This window comes from Amaranthus tricolor, chromosome 10 (genome assembly GCF_026212465.1).
Source record: "Amaranthus tricolor cultivar Red isolate AtriRed21 chromosome 10, ASM2621246v1, whole genome shotgun sequence".
Lineage (NCBI taxonomy): Eukaryota > Viridiplantae > Streptophyta > Magnoliopsida > Caryophyllales > Amaranthaceae > Amaranthus > Amaranthus tricolor.
This window is the reverse complement of record NC_080056.1, coordinates 4,628,402-4,647,846: the sequence shown is the minus strand read 5'-3', so window position 1 is coordinate 4,647,846 and position 19,445 is coordinate 4,628,402. Positions and strand designations below refer to the sequence as shown.

Below are 19,445 nucleotides of genomic sequence, written 5' to 3'. Positions count from 1 at the left end.
AGGAGGGAGTAAAGATGATACACACAGTCAAAAAACCCCAGCTGATATCTAGGGGTGTTTAAAAAAACCCGACCCGCTGATATGTAGCTTAAATGGCGGGTCAATTATCAATAATAATAATATGTTACGGGTCGAGTATCCAACCCACCTCAACCAGGTCGAATCATGGACGACAAAATAAATTAAAACGAGTACCTGCGGACCTGCTATGTTAGAGGGTTTTTTTTTTTGTAAAAGCTGTTAAACTATCTGACTAATTAAGTAATACTACACTAATATCAATTAGAAAGAAAAAAAAAATCATAACTCACAAGTTCTACCAACAACTAAAACTAAAGATCAGTATCAACACTGGAAAATGGAACTTGAAAAAAAAAAGGCAGTAACTAATACTAATATCATAGAGACTTGAAGGTACCAAGCAGCAGCTGAGTCGATGGTTATTCATAATCAATGCGAGAAAGCTAAGATTAAAAAGCTCGAATCTAAAAAATAAAAAGTTGAAAAAACTGAAAGTGATGAACAAATTAAAGGCAGTTAACGTTTAAAAAGGAAACAAGGAAAAAGCATTATTGGTGTTCTTTTCTGTTAAATTTTGCTTGGCAAAGAGACAATTAAAAATATGTGGACGATGACAATACTCGAAGAATCAAAATCACCCAGAAGTGCTTAATTTTGCCTTTTGTTCTTATAAATTAGTTTGTTAAAAATAAAATCGGGTACCCAGTGTCCCGACCCGGCCGTGACACGGGCCGTTTAAATAAATACTCGACTAATCGGGTATCCGGCCCAGTTATGAACACCCTTACTGATACCTGCGCTAAATAGGTGTCGAATCCCAAACTTTCAGCTTAACTTGCAGATGCTCTATCCATTAAGTCACAAGCGCTTTTTGGTATTGAGGTTTACAACTGTTCACAAACTTAATTCATCATACACTTTGATCTGGAGTTTTCTCAACTTTGCTTTCCTTTTCCATTTAGTATTGAGGGTTTTTGATAACTTAGATTATTGAAGAATTTTAGCTTATTTTAACACAAAGAGAACGTTGAGTTATTGTGCGGTTAAACGATAAGCAGACAACTTAGTGTCATAAAAAGCTATTTTTGAACAAGTTGTATTACGTGTTTAATAGCATGTTTAAAATCAGCTTGTCAAACCAATATATAAATACTAGCACGACTAATAAATCAATCACTTTAATTAACTATCAATCATCAATCCTTTTACAGTAAAATCCCGACTAAAAAACCTGCAAATGATCAATACATGGTCTTTCACTATTTCCTAGTCTGATGCAGTAGTATACGGTTATACACAATGCATGGCGGCCTAACCTTATGTTATTACGCTTTTATAGTGAACGTTTCATTATCAATTTATCTTAACTTCAGATTCAGTGACTAACATCTTTACAAAGTAGCTTTTTATCATAACAACTCCAATATTGATATATAATGGGTTCAAAACCGACCTCCATACCATATATGTTAAACCAACACGTTTACAATTATTTTGTTATACTTTCTCCTTCTGAAATACTTGTTATATTGCGATTTTTGGCACTATTTATCATTTAAGCTTATTTTATGTATTGTGGCTAATGTGTAAGAAGAAATATAGTCAAGTAAGATTTTGTTTGAATCGTCGAATCGCATGCTTTCATAATATTTATTTTTTGTAATTTTTAGATGTGCATATTTCAATATATAAATGATCAAAATAACACATTGAATTGTATAAAAAGTCAAATATAGCAAAGATAATGGAACGAATGAAGTATATGTTACACAATTTAATATTAGTAGGGTTTTTAATCGAATGATGTGGGTTATATACTAGGCAACCCGAGCCTACATATATTTCCTTGAGGATGAGGATGTAGGGTGTGTTCGGCGTATCATTTTAAGTACTTGTTAGTGGTTTAATTAGAATAAAACATTGTTTTATTTTATATAAAATATGAGAATAATTTGCAAATTACAACCTTAGAGTTTAGGACTTTTGCGAATTACATTCACAAATTTAAAGTGTCAAAGTCTACAATGTTCGGGTCGAATCACATAATTCTGACCGCTTAACCTAAAATTGCGACTACTAAAATGGTCGGAATTATGTGAATTGGCCTAAACACTGTAGACTTTAGTACTTTAATGGATATAATTCGCAAAAAATAAATATTAAAATTGTAATTCGCAAAAGTTCTAAACTTTAAGACTGTAATTTGCAAATTATTCAAAATATTATCGTTCAGCAAAATAGCAATTTAAATATCATTTAATAGTGTGTAATGTTTTAAACTAAAAAGTCGCATCTCAAAATGTTTTCTAAATTTTTTGTTAACACTCATTTCGTTTTTATATGTTCTTCTCAAATAAAATTTACGAATTTAGTGTTAAACTTTGACTACAAATTTGCATCAATCTACAAGAAAACTTATAATCATGTGGGATCTTATTAATTCGTTTCATCTCAATATATACTTTTCTAAATATCAATTGTTAAGAATTTTAAATAACTCACAATTAAAATTATTTAATTTTAAAGTTTACATTAAGATCCGATGATAAAAACATTTGAACAATATTCCAATGGCTACAAACTGTAATAATTTATAAAATTAATTATTCAATTAAATATCTGCATTTGTCAAATACACTTGCCATTAATTAACAAGTATTTAGGCGGCTAAGAAGTCATACATTCCTAAGATCAGTCCAATCATATATAGATGACGAATGGTTGGACATTTTGGCATTAATGAAACAAAAACTAATTTCTCCAAATCATTATAATTCTTATGTTTGACTTTTTAATTTAATGCTGTTATTTTAATTATATATAAATTGTATTGAATAAAAAAAAATATCATAAAAGTATACGATTAGACAATTTAAATAAGATCTTAACTATATTTATTATCCCATCTATTCTATATATATAAAAAAGTGTCCAAAATAATCTCACATATTGCGTATCTGCTTTGAATACCCTACTATTAATTATTTCTAAATAATCGAAACTTTGTTAACAGAAATCATTTGTACATTTTAATTGGCTATTATAGGTACCTTCAAGTCGTTACATTCACTTTTGCTTTCCTTATGTGCTTTTTCGTTGGTCTTACCCTACTCCTTTTTGGTGGTAAGTACTTATAATAGCCGATAAACTGTAAAAAGGGGTGTTATCAGCAAATAATTAACAATAGAGATTATTCACAACAGATGGACAATATGTGAAATTATTTTAAACCATTTTTTTTAAAAAAATAAAAGCTTGAAACATTAACCAGCAAATACTTAAATAAACTCTTGTTGACATCCACCTCACAAAACACATCGAAGTATTGAGTTAAGCATACTAAAATTGAAAGGTTCACATGCTTCACAAGATTGAAAATGTGTAAATATAACCCCAACCAATTCAAAACACCAGTAGTGTGCGTTAAACACCCGTCTGTATATATATATTAAATGGATTTTCATTGTCAATAGTCGTTTTTATCATATATATTTCCTTCATTTCAAAATAATTGCCAAGTATTTTTGGTATTGTTCCTTATTTTATATATTGTGGTCAATGTGTAGGAAAAAATATAGTCAGGTGCAATCTTATTTAAATCGTCTAATCGCATATTTTTACAATATTGTATTTTATAGATTTTTAGTTATGTGTAACTAAAGATATAATTGATCAAAATAACACATTTATTACGTAATAAAGCGAAATATAATAATTATAATAAAATGGAATAAGTACTATACAATAGGTTTTATCAAATTAAATGACACATCCACACACGTCATAATCTAGGCAAACTTAGACGTAAATCACATGCCAATATTACAAATTACAAATATGAGCACTATTATTAAATTGTAGTTAAAGCGTAAATTCAGATTTAGGCTAGTAATTGAGAGCTTTTTTCATCTATGTAATTGAGGTTTGTTTATCACCATCTTAAAAATGATTATTTCTCACTTCTAATATGTAGGGTTTTCTAAACTACTATTAAAAAATTCTTTTAAAGTAGTATGTAATATTTCCTCTGTTTTCACATGTTTTTCTCAAATAAAATTTTCGAATTTTAGTGTCAAACTTTGAGTATGATTTTTCATCGATTTATATGAAAATTATATTTATGTGTGATTTTGATACATAGATTCGTCTCAATATATATTTTTAAATATTAACTTTTTAGAATTTCAAAAAAACTTAAGATTAAAATTCTTTGCCTTTAAAGTTTGCATTGAGTTCTAAGCAAAAAGTGAATGGGAAAAAACAAAACTTTCTAATTTCCCTTGAAGAAATCAAGAAACAAAGAGTTGAATTGTTCATTGGGGTTATCAGATCGATTATGAATTACATGTTTCAAGTCCGGTCAAATTGAAGCCTTTACGTTTACATTGTGTGGTGATTAGGGTGACCTAGAGTCCTTAATCATTGTTGGAGTAATTGTGGTTAAAGAGGTGTTAAAGGGTAAATGTTGAAATAAGGCTTTTGGCTTAAAAGGAACAAAGTCTCATATTGGAGACAGAAGTAAAAGTCGAGTTGGCGTTCCCCTGGCCAAGGAAAAGCCGACTCGGCGTTTACTACTGGAACAAATTTGGACTTCTTTCTTTACGTTTCTTGGTTAGCCTTAGGATTATATCTAAGTGTTTAGTCCCTATGTTCATAAATAGGGTTAAACACATAGATTAGGATGATTGCTTTTTTAACCTCATTCTCTCTCTATATAATTTCTCTCTTTACTATCTATTCTTTTCTTCCTTAATTGTAATCATTATCAATTGTACATCTCCATTGGAGAACTTTGAAATAAGCAATAAAAACATCTAGACTAGGACAGTGGACGTAGCCCAATTATAGGTGAACCACTTAAATCTTGGTGTGTGCTTTGATTGTGTTTTTTTTTTTGTTCTTAATTGTTGTTCTTAGTTGCACATATTCAATTTTGTTTTTTGGGACATTGTGTGAGACGTGTTCTTGAAATCAAGCCTTTGATCCTCGGATATAAAATGGGTAATTAGTGCACATTGATTTTTTCATCATTATAAATTTATTTTAAAACTCGGAATAAAATTAAATTGAACTATACAAGATTGAGTAAATATTAAATCAAAATTATTTTTAACCCCTTTAGAAAGAGTGGTTGGACTAATGATTAAACGGCATAAAAAGAAAAAGGAATTAAAGAAATAGAGGAGTCAAAATCAAAAGAGAATGGTTAGAGGGGCCTACATTTCACAAATCACAAACAAAAATCATTATTGTCGTTCTTAAAAGCCTAAACCCGTGAATAAACCAAAACCCAATTTGTTGTGTTTGTCCTTTGCTTTGCTTTGTCAATTTCTAAATCTATTTTTGAATTTCAACCCATCTTCTGAATACACAGGGCCCCTTTTTCTCTTCAAACTCACATGTTAATTATTTCAATTCCAAGAATACACCTCCATTATTTACTATACATTTTCTTCATTTGATCGTACTAATGTATAAACGAGATACGCTCAATATAAGGAAAATCATGATTTAATTAATTTTTTCAATTTTTTTGATATGATACTATTGATTTTACTCTCTATATTTTTAATTTTAAAAATTTCAATGTATTAATTTTCTATACGTAATTACTTAATTTTTGTTCCGAAACCAAATGGTGCTAATTTATTAAGAAAAAGGAATAAATTAGAGATCACAGATGGGTAAAATTATGCGGGTTTGATGCCACATCTGCCTTCCGTTGGAGTGGGTATAGGTATGAATTTGCTGGGTAGTAGGTGTATATAGGTATGAAAAGTCATATCCATCATCTTAGTGAGTTTGAGTTCTTACCTGCCCCATATCCATCCGTCCCACCCAATATTGCCCCACCCCACCCTATAGCTGTCTGCTGTATATCTAAAGTGTACTAATTTTTATCGATTTGTATATTTTGATCCAAAATTATTGATAAAAAATTAAGGATATTAATTTTATTTTATTACATTGTATAGTTCAAACAAAACTTAAATATGTGAAAGATGTACGGTAAAATATGTGAAAGTGAGACGGATGTAAAGTTGGTATATCCAGTTGGCCATAGTACGTATAAACAAGTTTGAGTGGATACCCGGATGGACAGACATGAATATGAAAATATTACATATAATGGGTGAAAGGTATAAAAATTTGAAATGAATATAAATAAGTGAAGAACATATGGCATGATTCGCATCTAACGGCGCATTTTACCATCCCAAAACTAAATATACCCTTTTGTTTCTGGTATGAATAGTTTTATGGCTCTTCAGAAAACAATCTGTAGTACATTTAGTCAATGTCTCATAACAAAGGTCCTAAATGTCAAGCTATATCAATCGTACCATTTCTTAAAGATTTCTCTGTTTTTTTTTTTTTATCAAAGTATTAATTATTACTCCTACTTCTAGCAATACAAGTATGAAACAAAATAATCATATTCATGATTCATCTATACTATAATCAAATTATCCTTGTTGTACACTTCAAGGTTTAATTTTAATACTCTTTATATTTAATCCAATAATTCCATATAGTTTTTTCATCGAGACAACATTTTAACTCTTAATAATTTAATTATGTTTAATTAAAAATTATGAAAAATAAATATTAATAATTTTTGTATTAAGACGATAGCAAACAAGCTCCTACTTGATTATGTTTTAACTTATAAATTAAGAATAAAATGCAAATTAAGACTGATAAGTGAAAGTTATATGTCTTACAAATTTTAATTAAATTTCTCTGTCCAAAATAAAATATTCTAAATGAAAGAACATTATGAAACAAAGAGAGTAATAGTCAAGTTGATTTGATATACAACTCGCTTTATAATAGTATTGTGGATTCGCCCCTAATCTCAATAGCACCCATTTGAAGCACAATCTTGTTAGTTTTTTTGCTCACTTTTGTTAGATGCTTAACTTCTTGGTCCTATTGCCTATGATCCCGATTTATGAGACCTATGACTCGGCTTCTAACATTTTTTCCAATCCATGAAACTTAATATTCTGTTATCTTGAGTTTGATATTGTAAGTAACTAATTATGAAAAGAAATATCACTTTTAGTAGCAAATTTAATTGAATAAAAGTCTATACATCAAATAAGTTCTTATAGAATTATCTTTATTATAAAGGTCTATATTTATACGGTAAAATTTTGAAGGACTATCTCTATTATATATAGAAAAAAAAAATTCCCCTTCGGACCTTTTGCAATATTTCATGAGCTTATTGTCCACCTTTTCATGGAATATGGATAAATATACTAAATAATGCCCATAGTACGGCTTTACTAAATTTCCTAACATATTTGTATAAACAAAAAAAAAATTCGGCTTTATGTTAACAAACTCAAAAATATTCTATACTCATAAAAATTGAAAAGAATAAAATAAAATATATGTTTTTATAATACATTTAATGATGTGATCTAAAAAGTAAAAAACAATTAATATGGATAATATATAATCATAATTAGAAAGTAGAAAAGTCAAAGATATAAAATATTAGTCATAATAACAATGACATCATCATTGGGTTTTAGAGGGAAAATTTTTATTGAGAAAGTGACACATAAGCAATTTTAAAAATTGATGACATCAACAGTGTTTTGTTTTAATAATAGTTATTATTTGTATTATTATTATAGATAGATTATAGATAAGAGAATATAAAGGAGTTGTAATATTATGATTTTGAGTGTAGTAAATGTAATATCAAATGAAGGAAGTAGTAAAATTGTATACTAGAGGATATCAAATTGGAGTTTATATATGCGGATGAGATTATAGTTTCAATTTCAAATAAGGAATTGACGAAAATTAAGCGAAAAATTAAGAGATGTGGAAATTTACCATGTAAATTTGAAATAAAAATGAAGAAAAGGGCTTGAGTTTGTGACTTCTTTAATATTATAATGCTACTTTTCTCTTAAGCTAACTATTTTTACTTGAATTAGTGCCATAAATTATTACGCAATAAGAATCTCTATAATTCACTCACTAATTCCTATGGGTTTTCAAAAAATATCCAGTTGTTTAATCTTAACTTATGTGGTCGTATTTTATATATCTTTATTTAATTTTTAACGATCACATTTCTGTGATAAGATACAGGCTTGTGGAGTTTGCATCAACTTTACTTAGTCTTATTCGTTGTAGAAACTACTTATGATTTTTCTCGAGTTGAGGGACTCATTGGTCGCGCTCTCCTTTAAGGGTATGAATTGCTGTCTTCCTTCCCTCCCAAAACCCTGCTCATTTTATAGACGAAATACACTGGATTAGATGATGATGATATTTTCCAATGTTAGAAATTAGAATGAATAAATATGAATTTTTTAATTTCTATATATGGAGCAGGGGATTAATGCTCATTGGAGCACTTAGAATCAAATGAAGCTTAATACTCTATTCATTTTATTATATTTGCTACTAATTGTGACATTTTTCCATACAACGTGTTACAATCGCAAGTAAGTATTTCAGAACAAAGAAAGTATATAGAGACAATATACTCCAACAAGCAAGACACTTTCTCATTTAATCACATCATCAGAGTGTTTGCTAGAATAACTTATTACGCAATTTTATTAGCTTATTATGATTCAAATACATAAGTGAATTGTCAAATCGTTTAGTGTTAATGATTGATTTATTAGTTGGTTGAAGTGCTTGTTATTATTAATCTTCTATTTTAAACAAGTTGCTTATAAATGCGTGTTTAGAATCAGTTGGTCATATCAATTAATGAAATTACTTGGTCAAATCAATCATTCTAATTGACTATCAGTTATCTACGAAAAAACTCATTGTGAAGCATAAGATATAGAGTAGTAGTAAAAGCACTAGCAATATATGGGGTGCAAGTGCAACATCCATTTGTTCATGATATATAGTATCTATCTCATTCTCTTCTTTGTCAAGTCATTTTAAACTAACGTTTTTTATAAAATATGTGTCACTAACTTACAATAATGTAATTTTCAATAATTATTAATACTAATTTAAATGGATTCCATGTGACACATTATTATTTGTTGTCAAGTAGTCATATATGGGCACCCTACTCATTAAATTAGGTGCCACTTATTTAAGTAGCTATTCTACAATAATGTGTCACTTATTTAGTTACACAAGTACTTTTGGTAGGGGTGTCAAACAGGTCGGGTTGGGTCATTTTCAGGTTCGGGTCATATATAAATGGGTCAATAGACCCTTGACCTGAACCTGACCCATTTAATTAAATGGGTCAAAAATTGAAACCCCGACCTGATTTGTAGCAGGTCGGGTCAACCTGCTAATGACCCATTTAACCTGCTTTTTTTTTCAGGTCATTAAACCCATATATTTCAGGTCATTTGACCCATTTGACCCAAATAGTTTAGATTCAATGGTATACAAATTTTGCGAAATCTTCTTAAATAAGAAATAAAGCTTTCATTCAATACAGTATTAACACAATACAGTATGCATAAATAAGATATTGTTATCACTTTACATTACTTAACTTCAAAAGATTATACAAAAGATTATCAAAAGCTTTCATTCAAAAGATTATACAGTATACAATATATGTTGTAAAATAAGTTGTAAAATAAAAATAAAAAAAATAAAAAAAATTACCTGAAATGAGAAATCAAACCGATGAAGCCAAAACATATGAATCTTGCAAAAATTGGTCAGGAAACCAAAAAATGGAGTAAATAAAGAAAATAAGTATAGAATAATAGGAAGAAAGAATTGAGATTTAATGAGGATTAAGAACAATGAACCCTAAATAACACAAAATCAAACACAAAAAATAGCAGTAACACAAACACAAAAAAATCAAACACAAAACCAAAAAATCGAACCCTAAATAACAATGAACATAAAAAAAAAATGGAGTAAACTGTTTACACAAACAGAAAAATCAAAAAAATCAAAAAAATCGATAAAAATGAAACAGAAAAATGAAAAAAAAAACAATGAACATTAGTTCCAGCAAACACGAACACGAACACGAACACGAACCAAGAATTAAAGAGAGAAAATCAGTTCCAGCAATGAACATCAAAATCAAACACAAAAAAATCGAACACAATCCAAATCTAAAAACAATAAAATCGATAAAAAAAACAGAAAAATCGGACTTTTATGTGTTAATAATACTTACCTTGGTGCCGCAGAGAAGATGAAGGAGAACAGAAGAAGCTGCCGGAGAGAAGAGGAAGGAGAAGGTCTGAATCGCACAAAAGAGAGAAAAGGAAGGAGAAGAGGAAGGAGAAGAGGAAGTGACGAATGGAGGCGGAAATCGGGAAAATGGGAAATGTTTAGCAATTAGGGTTTTTTTTCGCTTTATTTAATCTTTGGTCTTTGGTCTCTTTGCCGCTTTGATTTTCAATTTCAATCAATGAGTTACTCTTTAGTCTTTATTTAAGAAAATCTGAAATTTTCAATGGGTTATTAAATGGGTTAATATGGGTCGACCTAACCTGATTGACCCATTTAATAAATGGGTTAAACAGGTTTTTTTCGGGTTTAAATATTCAACCTGAACCTAACCCATTTAATAAACAGATCAGGTCGTGTTGACCCATTTAATTAATTAGGTCAAAAATCTAAACCCAAACCCGCTAATCTCAGGTCGGTTTCAGATCAGGTTAGCAGGTCGGGTCAGCTTTTGCCAGCCCTAACTTTTGGTCACTATAAGTATCACCCGGCCCATTGCTTATGAGTTGTGAGAGGATGAATATTACACTCAACACAAGGTTTAAGTTTAGGATTAAAGTCTCAATATTATATTTCCTCCTAATTACTTAAGTATTTTATTTTTTTATTAAGTCAAATTAAACGTTTTATTTTTATTTTAATTATATTAACTTTACCAATTTATCCTTATTAAACTTAACATTTTTACAACTTTACACTTACTTATCCCATCTTACCTAATCAAAAATTAAATGTTATACTCTTCGTCTTTCATATGTGGTCTTATTTGATTACTTATAAATGATGAAAAGTCAACTGAAATAATTTAAAGTTTGAACATTTAGAAAAGAGTATAGTTTAACATGCTCCCCCACTCCAAAGTAAGCAAGACATGCTCTTTTCGTGAATAAGTTTAATTCTGTTATCATGTCAAAAAATCAACGCAAACAGTATATCAACGATGAATGACACAAGTAGTTGGCACTTGGGCCCTAGGCCCTAGACCCTAGCCGAAAGTGGGAAGTGACTCCTGACTCCACACTCCTGAAATGAATTGTAGATGAGGTAAGCAATGTCTCCATTGATTTGACGAAAGAAGCAAAAGTTGGTTATCATCGAGAAAAAAGGTCAAAGTGTTTGACAATTAACCTACTCCCTTTTTATAAAGCTAATATTGTCTCTTACTCCAACTTCTATTTACGTATGAGGATCTTATTTATTATTTTTCCATGTTATATCTTAAGATTTTAATACTTATTTTACAATAAAAATAAAAATATTAAAATTTTTTCTATTTTTCTTCATTAAGCAATTTCAACTATTAGATTGAGTGATGAACTCTCTATTATATTTTAAGTAATAGAGAGGATCCTAATTACCTATTTACTTCCACTATACAACCTTACCTTAGTCATTAGTTTTCCATCCGCCTATCCAATTATTTATCTCATTTATTTTTAATATGTACGAAGAGTAAAATATTGAAAAACTAAATTTAAAAGTTGTAGGGTATTTTAAAATAGAAGAGAATATAAAGAGTAAAAAATAAAAGTTGTTTATTACTTCTATTTACTCCTTTACCCTTATTCATTAGTACGTCTGGTTTACTTAAAATGGGTTAAAAAGTTGTAGGATATTTTGGAAACAAGAGGGAATATGTAGGGTAAAAGTAATAAAATCATTTTCATAAATAAAATTGAGATAATATTATTGAATGATTTGCCTAAATGGAGTTGAAAAAGAAAAAAAAATTCTACTATGGTGCCAACTTAAAAATATTTCCCAAAATGGTGTTTATATGACCAAGTTATTTTAATTTTGGTTTGAAGTCTTTAAAGCTTATTGTGAACCAAAAGAATAGTAGGTCCAAGTAGAATTAAGAAATAAAACAATACATTCTCTAATCCTCACTAAAATTTATTTTCAAAAATAGTTTTTTATAGTGGAAATAAATTTAACCAAATTTATCTAAAGTTGATTTGGAAACTTCAAACATAAAAATTACAGACAAAATAATTGGTATATACATCATATAACATGTGATACATAAAATTAATTATGATACAATTATGCAGATACAAAATCGCAACAAAGAATTAAAAGTTAGCTTTCCCCTTTAAATATGTCTAGAAAATATCATCTAATTAAATGGGTTGGGGGAATTTAGAAAAAAAAAAAGGTTAGGATTGTATGCATGAATTATTTATCTACTTTATTAAAAAAAAGTTGTTTCCAATAAAAACGAGGAAATTTGATAAAAATATGAATTAGAATTTAATGTTGTTCCCATCATCCTTTTTTAATGTTGTTTATATGTTTAAACTTTCTTTTAATATTCTACACATTTTATATTAGCATTTAATCTCTTTTCTTTTTCAAAAAAAAAAAAAATACCTACATTTGTCTTAAAAACGTACGGAAAATGAATAGGGATTTAATCCTGAAACATACTTAGTAGGCGTAGGTGATAGGAATATTTGTATGGATGACTCCATTTGTGCATCCATCATGTATGGAGGAAATGAATAAAAATGACATTCACTTATGTCAAATCTTAATCACATTATCTTTATCTAAGTCAACATTACACAAACAAGCATGATTTGCGCTTGGTTCCTCTTTTTTCAACTCAATCTTATTTTTTGATTTTCAATAGCATTCCCACTATAACTTGTAGGGAAAATGTTTCAATTACTAATTTTCATCCTTCTCTATTTTGCTAATTTTTTTGAGATAATCTATTAGCTTCCTACACAAATCCAAACACATTTTTTTTTAAAAATAGTTCTATTTTTAAATAGAAGCTTGAGTTAAATTCGTAAAAAAGAGCTACTAAAATTATTAGAGAATTATATGCAAAGAGCCGGACAATAATTAATATACCTTGTGTCCTGCAGTCACAAAAAATTAAAATTATCCCAATTCCTCCAACACTTAAGTAGGATCTATAAAATTTAAAACAACATAGGAAAATAAAATACAATTTTTAGATGCGCTAATGTAGCAAGACTAGGTTAGCTAGGCTAGAGAGTTATGGTGAGATGTAGAGATTGGTGGATTTGTGCCAATCAATGAATTAGATTTGGTGAATTCTAATGTTTTTTTTTTTTGTTGAATTATAGGCTTTTATTATGTTTTTTGTTTGACTAATTTTGACTAGTACACGAGCTAATTTAGCCCATAACACACTACATTAGAATATTTAGCAAACTATGAGTTTAAAATATAAGATCTATTATGTCATTTTCATAAAATAAAATTTTGATTAAAAAAATTTAAGGTGTAAATGTGGCATAAGTTCTTATTATATTAGACGATAATTAAACCACTTGAGATAAGAGATAAATGAAATCTGAATCTGAATTTTTGTTCCGTTAACTTTTAATAACTTCCTTATGAACACTTTAAAAAAAAAGTTAAACTAACAATTAAAGCCTTTATTATTTTATATACGGCACGGGTTTTTAAGTATTTTTCAATTCTAAATAAACTTTAAAAATTAAATCATTGAAAATTCTAAGATAGAGTATTATTTAAATAAAAATAATAATTGAACATTTGTTTTCTTCGACAACGAGAAGTCAAACATTATTTTAATTGTAAATATGTCATTTTAAATTATCTGACTATGACACTTAATTAGTTAATATGGAGAATTAATGGTGGTGTTATAAAAAAAATTATCTTATAAATAAAAATCATTTATTATGAATCAGAACTACTCAAAAAAATAAAAATCATTTTTAAAGTAATGTTTTATTTTATAATAGAAGTCCACAAACTTTTTCAAATAGCTTCTTTTTATTTTTGATATCGGATAACCTGAGGAAAGAGAAGGCTAGAGGTTGGTAAAAACAAAAATCGAACTAAGATTGAAACAATATCCAATTTTTCAATCTAATTCAAAGATATACTATTCGGTTTCACTTACTTTATCCCAATAATTTCGCCTTATTTCTATTTTTAAATGCAACACCAAAACTTAAACTCTTTATCTTCACTCTAATCTTTCATATTTTAAAAGTTCTCATAATTAAAAAATTTTGATTTTATACTCAAATTTTTAGTGTCCGTTTCTAAAGGAAAAAAGTGAGAACTAAGATAAACGCTGAATGAGAGATTGCATACTGCATAGGCATGTGAATGACCTAACTCCACCAGAAATACGTTGAAGGATGCGCTTTGAAATTGAAGTGCAAAAAATTCCCTTGGGTAACGTATACACATTCTTTTTTTAATTTGTCTTCACTTCTATTTTCAATACCATTTCACTATTTTTTATAATTTTCCACCTACTCAAATCAGATTTTATTTTAGTCTGAGTAAGTATTATTTCCTACTATTTATAATAAGTGTCTCATTTATTTTTTAGTTACTATTAATTTCTTATTTTTAATTTTTATTTTATTATTAATCTATAAATTATTATATAGTTAAGTGAGATCTCGTTTGATTCGTCTCAATACAAGGATTATTATATTAACTTTTCATTATTTTTAATTATGCACAATTAAAGGCAGATCAAATAGATGCATTAGATAGAGTGTACAAAATAAATGAGACACTTATGGAAAATATGAGAAAGTATTTTTTTATTAAGATTTTGGGCTCAAATTTCACTTAGCTCTTATTTTTCTCAAGTTTACCTACAATTAAATTTTTCTTTTAATAATTTACCACATGTGAACGAACATATATTGCAACATCTACCGGTGGATATATTATAATATTAATTAAATGGTGAAATCCAACTCACTAATAATAAATCTAACTTATTTCTTTTTAACTTTTCTCAATTTACAGGACAAAAAGAGTATAATCTTTCAACATTAATACAAATCTAATCAATTTAACAGTGCTTACAAATTGCAAATATGATAGTGATTATTTGAAAGTTTCAAGAGCTTAATTCCTAGACTAAAATAGCTATGACTGGAGATGTTTAATGCATTGGAAGCCCGCTAAAAGCCCATGACCCGGCTCTATCTTACACAATTTTAGAGTTGCTTAGATAATTTTTTTTTTATCATCATCATACCTAGTGGCGGACCCAGGAATTTCAATTTGGGGGGGCAAAATCCGAACGTCACGTCGTTCGAATAATTTGATCGTCGTCCGAATAATTTTTTTTTTAAAGAAAAATATTAAAAAAAAAAAATACAAGCGTTCAAATGAAAATTACAAATTAATCCTTCGAGTTTTCATATTTTTAAAGCGATCAATAATCTTTTCATCAGAAACTTGTAGAAACACTTCCTTCTCAATGTAAGTAACCAAACAATCATTCACTAGTTGATCACCCATGCTATTTCTCAACTTATTTTTGACAAACGTCATTGCGGAAAACACTCTTTCTACACTTGCCGTAGCAACAGGAAGAATCAACATCAACTTGATTAGCAAATGTATAAGAGGAAAAGTCTCATGTCTCCTTGTTTTAACAAGCATCATGGAAAGAGAATTGATATCTTGCAAATCATGAAATCTTTCATCATTTTGCATAGAATCCAAGAAGACATCAAGTTGAAGATCAAGAGCCGTTAAATCAAAACATGAAAACTCTTCGGGATATAAAGAAGCAAGTTTAAGTATCCTCTCTTTATCAAAAGATGAAAAGTTACCTCTAGGACTCAGGGAAGCCATGCATGTAAGTAACTCCATGTTCTTCTCATTAAAACGGTTATCAATCTCTTGAAGATGCAAATCAATTACTTCCAAAAAGATTGCAACCCGAAAATGATGTAGATTTGTTGCTTGTTTAGCAAAACGTCTTGATCTTCCTTGAGGTACATATTGAGCATCCATAGATGGAACATCAATCTCATGTTTAGTACAAAATAAAATGACTTTGTCTAAGAGACTATCCCATCCTTGATCCCTCATCTTTTGCAACACATTCGTTGTACTTTTAACAAGGCTAATGGCATTCACAATATCTTGTTCCTTTCTTTGTAAAGCAACACATAAATCATTAATGTAGCCAAAAATAGTCAACATGAAATGAGCCATAAAAATAAAATCAAAGGACTCCAAAGATCCTAAAACAACTTGAGCTTTGAGCTTATCATCCGGAGAGCCATTTTCTCCAATCTCCTCAAGCACTTTAACAATTGAAGGAAACAAGTTGATGATACTTATTAGACACTTGTAATGAGATCCCCAACGTGTATCTCCCGGCCTACTCAAACCACGTTCTTGATTCAAACCCGATCCACTTTCAATTTCCCCCACTTCCAAAGCTTGAGCCACTACTTGAGCTTGGTTTTTTCGAATAAGGTCTCTTCTCTTACAAGAAGCTCCCACCACATTTAACAAGTTTGCAAGTACGTCAAAAAGCCAAGTACAATTAACATTCTTTTTAGCAACCGCAACTAGAGTTAGTTGAAGTTGATGAGCAAAACAATGAATGTAATAGGCTCTTGGACTATCATTCATAATCAAAGTCTTGAGGCCATTGATTTCACCCCTCATGTTACTTGCCCCATCATACCCTTGACCTCTTATCATGGAAGGACTCAATGAATGTTCCATAAGCAAGGACATAATGGCATTTTTAAGAGACAAAGCGGTAGTATCACCCACATGTAGAATGCCTAAAAAGTGTTCCACTACCGATCCATTTTCTCTATTAACAAACCGCAAAACAAGAGCTAGTTGTTCTTTTTGAGACACATCACTTGATTCATCGGCCAAAATAGAAAAGTAACCATCACCAACCTCTTCTATTATGCGCTTAGTAGTCTCTTTTGCACAACAAGTGATAATGTCTTTTTGAATTTGGGAGATGTTAATTGACAATTTTTGGGTGCATTTTGGAAAGTATATTTTCCTATTTCCTCAACCTTCCCCCCCAACCACTTCAAAAGCTCAAGAAAGTTACCTCTACTATATGACTCCTCACTTTCATCATGTCCCCGGAATGCCAAACCTTGGCCCAAAAGAAATCTCAAACAAGTTAAGGATGCATTTAAACGAATATGATATTCATTCATTTGAACCTCACTCGCATTATCAAATACAAATTCAATTGATGTCTTCTTTGCATCTCTTAGATTCACATATTTCTCATAAGCAATATTATGAGCACTTTTAATTCCTCCAACATGCTTCTCAAGCCTATCAGGTTTACTCCACGCTCTAAACCCTCCGACAACAAATGCATCACCCCCCTTGTTAATTTCAACATCCCTCTTGAACAAATAACAAACAAAACAAAATGCGGCATCCATTTCAACACTATATTCAAGCCAATCCCATTTTTTGAACCAATTCAAACTAAAACGGCGTAACCTACCGGAGATATCTCTTTGAGGGAAATCATGTGTTTTTGGTTGGCAAGGTTTTTTGAGAATATATGCTCTCCTAACCGGATTTCTTTCATTAGGGGGATAATCCATTATGTTTTTCCTCAATCCCGGGTCATGAGGAAGAAGTTCAACATCATACACCCATTCATCATCCAATGGTTCATCACAACTACTTGAACCACCTACTTCCATATTAACATCTTCACTTGGAGGGAAACTTAAAGGAGGACTTAGAGGGGAACTTAAAGGAGAAGATTCATTGCCTTCGTTAGATGTTTGTTGGGATTTCATTCTTTTAAACAATAATTCACGAAGATCGGGTTGTCTTCCCTTTGCTTTTGACTTTTTCGAACAAGGTGAACTTGAATTACTTGACATTTCCTAATTAAATTAAAAATATGACTCATAATTCAATAATCTCACTTACCAAATGCAATAATCTCATAATTCCAATGCAAAAATCAGTTTATAAACCCACATCAAAAATCAGTTCAAAGTACGCAAACTGAAAATTCAGCTTCAGTTACTGATAAAAAATAAAAATAAATTGGGAAAACATAAACATGAATATGATAGTGTGAATTACAAATTTTTCATCTTTAGAATTCAGAATTAAAAACTACCCATTGCAAAAAACGTCATAATTTTGTTGAAAAATCAACAAAAGAATAAGATAATTAACAAAATTAATAAAATTAAGTTAAGAGAAACTGCGTACCTTCAATGGTAACTCGGGACTGTACTTAAACAGAGGGTTAGAGCCGGCGACCGGCGTCGTCACTCGTCAGCAAGGAGAAGAGCAGGAAGAGGATTGAGGAAAGATTGACAGTCGAACACTCAGACGAAGACGAAGACGAAGCGAAGACGAAGATTGAGGAAGAGGAAGGCAGGAAATTTAGGGTTTGTTTGTGTCGAAGGTCAAGAAGCTCACCAAGTCACCATTGACGAAGCTCAGACTGTCAATCTACCGTCAGACGAAGATTGACAGTCAGACGAAGACGAAGAGTCGAAGACGAAGCGAAGACCAAGCGAAGACGAAGAGGAAGGCAGGACATTTAGGGTTTGTTTCTGGGTTTCTCTTTCTTCCGCCTCCAAACGCTTCTTTTCAATTTTTTTAAATTTTTTTTTTTTTTTAAAAACCGGATTTAATTTTTTTAGATTGGGGGGTCCACTGCCCCCCCTTGCACCCCTCTGGGTCCGCCCCTGATCATACCCTGTATCCTGCTCATACTCATAGGAACCTATGAGCAGGGTCTGAGGAGGAAATGAAAACAGCAACCCATACCCATAAGAATGAAGCGGTTAAAGAGTCCTCCGACTTAAAATTGATCTTCTGAAGAGGTTTTTTTTTAGTCTTTACTCGCTTGCACCATAAGTTTGACCTATAACAATAATAAACAAATAAATATACATAAAACTAAGCATATAAAACTAAGCATACAAAACTAAATAAAAAAAAGTAACAACCAAGTAAAAAGAGTCAAAGAGTGATATAAAAAAGCAAGGAACAAGGACCTCAACAAATAAGGGGAAAGACTCCGTAATCTAAGATATGAATAAGACGCTTTCATATCAATAGGTTAGAGATTAGTGTAGCTCCATATTAACAAAATTTTTAAAATATAGAAAGTTAGAAACAATCTCATTTCTTCTACTTTTTAAAAAGGAAAAATTACTTAGAGTAATCCAACCTTTATATAATTTTTCTATAATAATCTTACCTATTGATTAACCATGAATGATCCCAACTTAAAAGGGCATTTTCCTAGAGCAAACTCAGTTAACCGGATGACCTGTTATAGCAAGTTATATTTTTTAAAAAAAGATAAATTAAAATAAAATATCGAAAAAATGTTTAAATTTTTTTTAGAATTTGTTAAGTAACTTTTAAAAATTTTCTCTAATTTTCTGTTGATTTTCAAT

At 29.8% G+C, this 19,445-nt stretch overlaps 1 protein-coding gene across 1 annotated transcript; it reads right to left on the bottom strand.

Moving 5' to 3' along the window:
- Window positions 1–3,073: 3,073 nt before the first annotated feature.
- LOC130824754 (uncharacterized) lies at window positions 3,074–18,577 on the bottom strand. Its single transcript, XM_057689771.1, has 7 exons — window positions 18,491–18,577; window positions 17,583–17,903; window positions 17,096–17,405; window positions 15,589–16,982; window positions 10,181–10,246; window positions 3,290–3,382; window positions 3,074–3,169 (listed from the first exon to the last, which is right to left on the bottom strand). The coding sequence occupies exons 1-7, from the start codon at window positions 18,575–18,577 to the stop codon at window positions 3,074–3,076; spliced, it is 2,367 nt and encodes a 788-aa protein (XP_057545754.1).
- Window positions 18,578–19,445: the final 868 nt, after the last annotated feature.